The 10,934-nt window shown below is 32.0% G+C and overlaps 1 protein-coding gene across 2 annotated transcripts in view; it reads right to left on the bottom strand.

Moving 5' to 3' along the window:
* Positions 1 to 1,474: 1,474 nt before the first annotated feature.
* LOC124367796 (valacyclovir hydrolase) overlaps positions 1,475 to 10,934 on the bottom strand; it is a 29,240-nt gene continuing 19,780 nt past the window's right edge. For both annotated transcript variants that reach the window (XM_046824916.1, XM_046824924.1), the window contains exons 6-8: positions 10,214 to 10,350; positions 4,033 to 4,151; positions 1,475 to 2,721 (exon numbers count right to left, since the gene is read on the bottom strand). In XM_046824916.1, the coding sequence (XP_046680872.1) occupies positions 2,628 to 2,721; positions 4,033 to 4,151; positions 10,214 to 10,350 (350 nt within the window). In that variant the 3' untranslated portion in view covers positions 1,475 to 2,627. The remainder of the gene's footprint in view (positions 2,722 to 4,032; positions 4,152 to 10,213; positions 10,351 to 10,934) is intronic.

Below are 10,934 nucleotides of genomic sequence, written 5' to 3'. Positions count from 1 at the left end.
CCAGAAGCATATTGATTTTTGTAATAAGAGAAACTGATCATGTTTGTTAGTCCTTAGCCCATTGGGGAACTTGCCCGAGCGTCACTAGTTATGCTCTTTCTAGACGATAACAATCACATATTTGTTTGTTTTTCTGCTAGATTGCATTTTCGTGCCCTCGTGCATCCTTATAAGCAATTATTCCGTTTTGATTCATTATGTTTGCACACTGGAACCACAACTAATAGCTTGTTTTGTTTTGCCATGTACTCAATTTTTGTCACTTCAATGTTATGCTTGCATTCTATGTATCGTGTTCTCAAGTTTAGTGTTTAACTGTTTATAGTTCTTCCGCTACTCCATAGAACAAGACAATTTGCGTACTTCAGAAGTAGACAGATACTTAAACAGTGATATTGAGATATCAAATATACTCAAAGACTGACACAAAAGTTAATTATAGAAAGTAAGTGAATGGAAATTGTATGTAATGTAAATAGTTAATTTTAATAAATAATAACAATTGAATGTAACAAACAGTTTTATCTCATCTCCCAAACAACTAATTCAGGAGCTTGTAATAAAATCTTAAAAAAATGAAAAAATGTAAGTGAATTTGGATTGTTTTGTTATTATGCTTTATAACTAAGTAATCCAATAAAAACTGGTTTTCCATGTAAAAAACATTGTGATGTTTTAAATAAAAAATTAATGAAACAGATAAACAAAAAAAATTATAAAATATTTACAGTTGCTTTTGATTTTTTGTTTTTCTTACTAAATTAAAAAAATATATACTAAAAAATTAAATAACAAATTATTTAGAGAAAGAAACAAACACTATTGTAGAGCAACCAAAACTAAAATGTCCTGAAAAATTGATTAATTTTATTTAACTGTATCCAAACTTATTCTATTAATATTTTAGTACACACATGCATTTTGGCCAAAATCAATTCAAACATTCAGCCCTAGACAGGCTAGGATAATTGCTTCCTCAATGGGTCAATATAAATATTAACCTCTATTGCAACTACTAAAGTGGCATCAATGACATCTACAGTCAATAATATGTTAAATTAATTATTTTAAGACACAAGAACATGCAACTAAAGAAATAATATACAAGGGAGTTTTTAAATTCAAAGAGTAATAAATTATAATTCAAACCAATTAATTTCATTTGACAGCAACATTTGTATGTATCGCTTAATGTTAGTCTAAATAAGAGTAAATTATTTTTTTCTATTTAGTTGACCTAAAGCTGGCACCCTGGAAGACGGGCTATACAACACTGACATTCAGCTATAACATTATTTTTCAGCTATGACATAGAATTAAAAAAAAATTAAAAATTGCATGAAATCGGTAATTACGAAAAACTAAAGTTAATAATTAAATAAAGTCAATAATACCCGATATGAGTTTTAATAATTTTTAACATATCAATTTTTATTTATGGGTTGTAAAATTCAAGGTAAATTGAATCGAAATGTTAATGGTATCAGATCTATTTATTGTATGAGGTTGACGTCCCCTATATACAAAATATAAATATAATATACTTATATACATCTATTTTGACCATTTACATAATACGGGGTTGGACAATGATTTACTTTAAAACTATAAATGTCATGAATGTTAAAATATAAGATATTCATATTGTAATACATATCTACCATCTCATATTATTAATCAAGGACATATTATTGTTTACTTTATAAACAGAACATGATTGCAATTATGTTACTGTTTACTTATTAAGCTTTTAACTAGATAAATAAAGTTTACTTACTATCTAATGCCTAGAAATATTTGATTTTCAACATTCACGAAAGAATGTAAAATGGAATCACAAAACAATGATTATTCATTATGTAAATAGAACAACACAAATATGAAAATAGTTAGACTACAAGCTATGAATTAAGAAATAACATGAGGTAACCACATAACACCAACAGAGATTGTACGGTAGGCAACATTGGTCCACCAGGTATTGTCTTGTTACTAATTTAGCAGAACAAAGAATGAAAAATAACTGGCAGTAACTGGAGAGGATGCAATAGTTTTATTGACTTAAATGAAAAATATTAGTATAGACTGTCATATTAAAATTTGACATTATTATTATCAATCTTGGTCGATAAAAAAAATGAGATCTAGTACATATAAAATCATTGACGAAATAATCATCAAGGACATTTTATTTAAATTTTATAAACAAGTGCTAACCCGAAATTATTTTATTGGTTTCTTATGGAGTTTTGAACTATGTAAGTAAAATTTACTTAATGTATTGAATTTACTAAAAATGTAATTTTAAATATTCACATATCAAAAATATAATTGCACAATCTACATCTGATCAGATTAGATTTGGAAAAACCACTAACTTCTCTTTTAATATTTTAACAGCATAGTTTTAAATATTTAAAAAATATAAAAAAGTTTTAAACTGTTCTCAAATAAACGTTGAAAAATGGGTATTTAAGAAAGCAGACAATTTACTACACCAACCATTAAAATTCAGTTCCAAATCTAATCTTAATTCATGGAATGTATTCTAATGACTAAGTCATATTTATTTGAACCTTAGATATCTTGTAAAAATTGAGAATATCACACCTGAGCCCAAGGCTACCCTACTTCTCAGAGAGGAACTGGTCTATCTTCGAGTTAATGACGTCAGCAAACTTGATGTGGAAGTTGTGTTTTCCCTTCTCCACTAGATGGAACCTGCCGGTACACACCAGGACTTGAAATATCAAACATGATACGAATTAACTAAAAAAATACTATATGAAATGCCACGCATAAATTCTTAATTTTTTAAGATCTTTTAACCCTTTTAGTACCAACTTGGACGTTTGAAAAACTACTAAGAAATGCTAACGTCTGTGTATACAGACATTACAAAAACTAACAACGAATGTTTTAGAAAAAAACTATACATATCAATTTTGTAAGATGAATTAGATGTTTAGTTTAAAGTGTATAATAAAAAAAAAAACACAAAAAAGTGAAAATGTAGTTTCTAAAAAAACAACAACTTTTACAGTTTTTAAAATATCAACAAACAAGACTTGTTAATAACCTGAATTTATTTGAATATCATGTTAATTTTATTCTAAGTAAAGGACTCAGCAATAAAAATTATGCAAGTGCTGGCTAGATTAATTATAATATGACATCTTTGATACTTAACTTTAAGAATCACAACCACTGATTAACCAAAATAAGGGGTGGGCAGCCAATTTTTTAGTTAACCCAACTAAATCTAAAAATAAACTATTAGAGTAGGTGTGTACGTGAAATAAATAACGTAAAAGCAATTTTTGTAAGTTATACTTTAGGAATGGTACTTTAGGAATAGTGGGGGAGATGACAAATGGCTGTGGTGTAAGTCAGCCGAAAGGATGGGGGGCCTGAAGGATGGGGAGGGTCAATCATTTCAAGGACACGTCATCACCCATACACCCACTCTTGTGCCCAGATGCGAAGAGTTGTCACAGTGTTCTGCTGTTGAATATAAGCTAACTTGCTCAGTTATTTATATATATATATATATATATATATATATATATATATATATATATATATATATATATAGTACACTGTCACTCATGGAACTGTTTCCATTAACCCGAGTTAAACAGGGTTTTACTGTATTATGATTTTCAAAAACATGTATAACTGATTAGCATCTTATATGAATTTATACAGCATCATGCAGTAAGAATAAGAATTCGCCGTCATGCACAGGCTTCGGCCATTTGACGGTATTTTCAAATTAAGACATTAAATTGTAGTAATCGTATTATAATGAAAATAAAGAGTAGTTTGATTTTGTTATAAATTGAATATTTGTTTACTATCACTATACGGTGAAGTGGATACACTTTACAAGTAAAGAGAGATTTAAAAAATCTCAAATGTAAATAACAGTATGCAAAATAATTTTTTTAAATGAGATAACAAAATAATAGTTAAGAAAAATGTAAGTATCTACTAAAAGAAGTAATTACTAAATGTAGTAAAAGAACTTACTTTGCATTAGGAATGTTGTCAGCCACAAACTTGCCATGATACACAGGAACTAAAGGGTCCAGCTCACCATGCAGCACCAGAGTGGGGCAGAGCACTTGTGGCAGAAACCTCTGGCACACCTGATAAACAATACTAACAAGGTAACTAGCAGAAGAAATTATATGTGAAGGCAAATATTTAGTAGCAATGACATATGTGATGCATGTATGTACATGAAGCAATAACATACATAAGTGAATCGTGAACTGCAAGTGAAGTACGCTCAGAAAATGTCAATAATCTATTGACAAGTGCACAAAAGGCTATCCAAACAACAGGTGTCCATGAGGTTTTCTGTTTGGTTCCATATTAGGGAACACAGCATTAGTTAACAACTAAAATGTCTTTATTGACATATTGGACCATCTAAGAGATTACTTTGAAGTTATTACAATATAGTATCAGTGTACAAATCCTAATTCTGTATGTGGTGATGTCCAGCCGCAATGTTAGGTGAAAAAGTTTGTCACATCTTACAATCCCCAGTGTTTGATCATCAGCTACATACACACTCAGGTGTGGCTATTGTAGTACACACTCGTTATCAAGTTTATTAGTAACCGGGTCAACTAAAGAAACTTAACATTTAACATCTTAATCTGTACAATTAAAGCTGTACAGTAATTGAACTCTATAACTAGATGACACTTCATTAAGTTCTTAAAAATTATTTCCCAGTTAGCAAACCACTTGCAGCAAGTGTCTTGAACAAGGTTTTCTCAATGAATATTTAACAAAGCTATTTATGTAACAACTTTATTATATATCAATATATTTTGAAAGATATACTGAAGTTTCTATATAAACCACTTTAATTTTACAATCCATATTGTATAACTAAACAATAAACTTTTAGAACAAAACCACAATCACTTTTGGTAAAAGTGTAAACTGGAACATTTAGCACGATGCGTTTATTTACAACAAACAAGTTGAATATTTTGAAACCAGTCAAATTTTGTTCTGATATCCACTTTTCCTGTATTATAACTTTATTGAATTTTTTGTAGAGTACTTATCAATCCGGGCTTACCCACATGCCAATCTGCCTATGTAGCCTCATTTCTTCAGAACGTGTCTTTCCTTTGCAAACAGATAAAAACGCTTTACTTCTTTTTTTTAGTTATATCGTTTAGAGCAGTGGTTCTCAACCTTTTCAACGCTGCGACCCCCTTTTTAGGTTGAGAATTTTGGCGACCCCCTTCTTGTAACATCGTAAAGTAAGCCTTTGTATGCAAAAAGACAGCAATAATTAGTTTTAAAAAACATAAAAAAACACTATTCAAAACTATATAAAAACGTTAGTGAGCACTAATTTCTTAATAATTAATAAACGATCCGGTAATAAATGTAACGAAAGTAATTTTAATCATTTTCAATTCTTCAATATCAAAGCAGGCAAAGACTGTGCGCAGTGTATTTACAGAACTGACGCGTGGTGTATTTAAAGCCGCGGAGACAGCCTGACATGGAGCTGCGCGCGCAGCCATCGCACGGCGCAATTCGTCCTCCGACAAGCCACTGTGCCAGTCGACTGCCTGACGTCTTGAGAAATAGTGCGTATTTTGATCTTCAAATTGAACACTCAAGTTTTAGTATTAATAATGGATAAGTTTTTAAAAAGAGAAGCTTCATGTAGCAAAAGTAGTTCCGAAGTCTCAAAACCAAAATGCCGAAAGTATGATAATGCATATCTACAGTTTGGTTTTACTGAAATTGAAAACAAACCTCAGTGTGTTATTTGTAGTGAAGTTAAGTTAATTATCAGTTGAAAGCATGAAACCTTAAAAAATGAAGCGTCATCTTGAAACTAAGCATTCTGCGCTGAAAAACAAACCAGTCGAGTTTTTCCAGAGAAAACTGCTGTCCCTTCGCAGTCAACAGGTAAATATTAAAAGTCATACTGATGTTAGCAAAAAGCTTCGTACGAGGTAGCGCTAAAGATTGCTAAAGTAGGGAAGCCACATACCATTGCTGAGGAATTAATTCTTCCTGCCGCACTCGATATGGTTTCAAATATGATTAATCCTCAAGAAGCTGACAAGCTAAAAAAAATCCCACTATCAAATGACACTGTGTCACAACGAATATCAGACATGGTGAAAGATGTTCAGAACCAGCTAAAGATGCAAATAAGAGAAAGCACATTTTTTTTCGATTCAATGCGGCGAATCAACTGACATTGCTAACTGTGCTCAGTTTTTGTGTTTTATTAGGTATGATTGCGGTCACTCTATTAAGGAAAATGTATTATTTTGCAAATCTTTGCCAGCGGATTGATTGCCAGGTTGAAAACGTTAATGCCAAATGCAAACTGGGTACATTGTTCTTTACATAGACAAGCTTTGGCAGCTAAAGGAATGCCGGATGACTTGCGTCAAGTTTTGGCTGAGGCTATCAAAGTTGTTAACTACGTCAAGAGTCGACCATTGCAGAGTAAATTACTTGAAAACTTGTGTGAAGAGGTAGGAGCCCTGCACAAACATTTGCTATTCCACACCAAAGTGAGATGGCTGTCCCGTGGTAACGTGTTGAGTAGGCTGTTTTCATTGAGATCAGAAATGTTGCTTTTTTTAATGGACAGTAAACATGAACTTTCCCATTTTTTCAGCGATGAAAAATGGTTAATAAAGCTTGCTTACTTAGCTGATATTTTTTCTCATCTCAACATTTTGAACTCATCCCTACAAGGACCAGAAACAACTATTTTGTATGCTCAAGACCGAGTAAATGCATTTGTAAGAAAACTTACTCTTTGGAATACAAGAATAAAAGATGAAGACTTTGAAAATTTCCAACTTACACAAGAATTCAAGGAGTATGTCTCAAGTATTGGTGACACATCCATTGACACATCATCTCTCTCATTACTCATATCATCACACCTTGAAGCCTTGATAAAGCAGTTGAATGATTATATTCCTGTTAAAGATACAAGTGGATCTGTGTGGATAACAAAACCATTTTCCGAAAAAGCTGTTCAAAAAGCTGAATTGAATGCTGGCCTCCACGATGAACTGATAGATATATCAAGTGATCAGTCATTGAAACTAACTTTTGACGATGTTTGTCCCGACAAGTTTTGGCTAAGTACAAAGAAGAAACACCCAGAATTGACGAAAGTAGCATTGAAGATTTTGATACCTTTTTCTACTTCTTACAATTGTGAAAAAGGATTTTCCACAATGGTGAATTTAAAAACCAAATCAAGAAATCGTTTGGCACTGGAAAATGATATTATTTTGTGTTTGACAAAAATCAACCCAGACATTCTACAGTTAGTTAATTCAAAGCAAGTTCAAGTTTCTCATTAAGTCATTCTGCTGGACTTTTAAAAAAATGTATTTTTTGCAATGTATTTTGTGTAGTGTGCCTTTTTTAGAATAAACAAATTTTGTCTCACAACAATAAGGCCTACGTTACGATACAAGCGGTGCGGCAGGCACCATCATTTTTAGCAGCGATGTTGAGTCATTTAGAGCTCCATTTGTTCCTTTTTGTTAATTATAGTTGTATTTTAAAATAGTATTGATTAATTGTAAATTGATTAAATGTACTTATTGTATTTAACAAGTGGACTCAACTCAGTTTCTAAATAAATACATGGTCGCTTCATTTGATATTCGCCGCTCATATGGTATATATGGCCTGAGTTTTTTAGTTTTTTTTTCATTTATCACCTATCTCGCGACCCCCCCAGACCCGTCCCGCGACCCCCCTGGGGGTAGCGACCCACCGGTTGAGAACCCCTGGTTTAGAGTAATTAGTATATTCAATATAGTACATAGTTTTTAGTATCACAATTTTGAAAGTGGAATTTTATGTTTCCTTTTCTGTATGTAATCATGTCTAAATATTGGAAATAAAGTAAATAATTTATTCATTCTTGTTCTGAAGTTAAAGCCACTGTTGTCATTATCTCGTTGGTTAAAATATTATCTGTTATATATTGTTATTATATTATGGTAGCAACTATAAATTTTATAAATGTTACAATGTTTTGTAAATTTCACTAATGTCTAATACCTGATACATGTCATTTGGTTAAATTTGTTTGGTTAAACCCTTTCAATAGATTTGGTTCATATCTATCTGACACTCAAAATACATTAAATTAATTCATACCAATAATAAAGATATAAATTTAGTGTTTACTTACATATTTTTATACATCTACATTTTAAAGTTTCATATTTTGTGTTTTTTTATTTTTAAATGTTACAATTGGTTTTCATAAATACATAATTCTTTGTGATTCTTGTAGTTATCTATCTACTATCTGTATATTACTTAGTTTAGGAATAAAAGAATAACATTTGAAAATATTTGAGAGAGTTGAATTAAATTGCTTTTTACACTTCTCATTGTTACAAATTCATATCCACAGAACAATAAAAGATTTAATATAAAAATAAATGATTGGAGTAAACTAAATTTATTCTTAGAAACAAAAACCCTTTTCAAAATGCATTTTGTAGTATGCACGGTTTTAATTTAATACTTTTACCGTATCACCGGTCTGTGAGACTGGAGGGGAATTTCATGTTTCTGAAATTGGCACTACTGGTGTTCGGTTGCCCCCTCCACGCTCAGTAGCTGTCAACCGGTCTCTCCTGAGCTGTTTTTGATTGGTTTTAGTTTGTCTAGGGCGTATGACCTTGAATCAGTCCAGTTATTTTGTGAGCGCTACGGTCTACTGTACCGGACGATACGGTTACTGTAACTATTCTACCGGTCTGTCATACCGGGTGATATGGATAAAGTGTGAATAGTTATTACGTTTTTGTATATATTAGTTTTTATGTTTTATTATAACTCGTTATAATCATGAATGACTCGGAAATTGTAAGAGTGAACGATAGAAGATTTAACGAGCGACTTTTACAACTCCTACATAACGTTGAAGGGGATGATAGTGACGATTCGGATGAAGATCCAAACTATGTAGTGTCTGATAAAGAAACTAAATCAAAGTGAAAGTGATGATAGTTTTGCTGTTGATGAACCCCAACTGGAAGATGAAGATGACATCATAGTGTCAAAAATTATTTGGTTCAGGAATCTGAAGATGACTTTTTTGGGGGGTAAGATGGTAGCGTATAGTGCAGAAAGGAGCCACCCAAGCAGCGCAGAACACCTCAACATAACACTTTGAGGGGACCATTACCCGGGCCTACTGCAAGAGCAAGAGCCTTAGGTAACAATCCACTCATTACAAGATTTGAATTCATAAAACGTCTGACCTTAAAACTTATAAAGCCTCACATGACAAGACGTCTAGAAATCCAAAATTTGCCAAGAGACATTAGACGCGTCATCTCGGAGTACGTTGGAGAAACAGAAGCTGCAAATCCTAATGAATGTGTTCCTAGTGACAAACTGGAAAAACGGAAGACATGTTCCAAGTGCCCAGCTGCTAAGGAAAGAAAAACCAATTACAAATGTATCAAATGCGGACAACCCATCTGTTTGGAGTGCAGCAGAAAGTTGTGCATTTCATGTGTTCAGAATATCTAAAATCTGTGGATACTTTTTTTGTATGTACTTATGCCTTTTTTAAGTTTTAATTGCTTTGGTAAAAATGTATGTGTATTTCTGATACTTGTAAATACGGCTTTATACTATACCAGTATTCTAGAATATTATTTTCCATCCTAAATTCCCCAAATTATTAAATTTTAATTATTTGCAATTATAAAATTTAAAAAAATATTAATTGTAGTTTTGTTATCAACAGGGAATAATTGTAAATATATTTTGTGTTTAAATCTGAACTAAAAAACAAGAATAGCTCAAAAACAGCAAAAAAACCTCCCTCAGGTCTGTGAGACCGGATGATACTGTAAGTGATTGTCATTTCATGACACGGTAAGTGTTAAAAAAATTACAATTCACATTTTATGTATTCAGAAACAACACAAAATATGATGGTAATTAGGCAATATGACTATTATTATGAATAAAATAAAATACTTTGCGTAAAAATACACTTAGCTCTATGATATTTTGAACTGGCAGATCAAGGTTTCACATTATGCTCCGAATGGTGAAATATTTTTTCAATTGGCTTTATGCTATTACAAACAAAAGAATACAGAACACTGTTGGATAAGTAACAATTCTGACAGAGGGGTTACTTTACCTCTCCATTCTGGGAACTAAGCAAGTTTATGAAGTACTGACAGTAGTTGGACCATAGTCTCTCCAGGTACTCAGCTCCATACACTGCCTCTAGCTTGCTTCTCAACTGTGGTGTCCACTTGCTGATGTCCTTTAGGCCTGATTATAAACAGAAATATGGGAATTACGGAATTGCAGGTTAGCAGCAAAGACAATAGTTTGTTAAATATTTTAACATACCAAAATCCAATTAATTGACGATTTTACTCAGACCTGGAACAAACAATAGTATGAGACACAATGGTGACCCACTTTTATCTTTCTACCTCTGAAACTGATTTATGGAACACTGGTAAGAGCTGGTGCATACTCTGCAAACTTTATTGTCCACAACCTTGAACTTACTTCTCAGCGTTATGGAATATATTCATAAAAAATATGAAAACTCAACAGACTAAGACTTTTTCTAACTTGTAGTGACTTAAAATGTAAAGAACATCTTGAAAAACTTTGAGATGTTTAAAAAGAAATAAAATTACTTACTTCTATTGTAATGTTGAACACCAGTCCTCAATATTAATGAGGTTTGACTGGATCCATTATTCAATATAAGCCTAAAACGTTTATTCAGTGGTTGCCATAAAGAGGGAATGCCTGACCCAGTAACATACCCAAGATTTGAGTTTCTGCGCCTATGACCGTTATCTTACATTTCTAAATGGGGGTACATCGACCACTTATTT

Source organism: Homalodisca vitripennis, chromosome 1 (genome assembly GCF_021130785.1).
Source record: "Homalodisca vitripennis isolate AUS2020 chromosome 1, UT_GWSS_2.1, whole genome shotgun sequence".
Classification (NCBI taxonomy): Eukaryota; Metazoa; Arthropoda; class Insecta; order Hemiptera; family Cicadellidae; genus Homalodisca; species Homalodisca vitripennis.
This window is presented reverse-complemented; position numbering and strand designations above follow the sequence as displayed.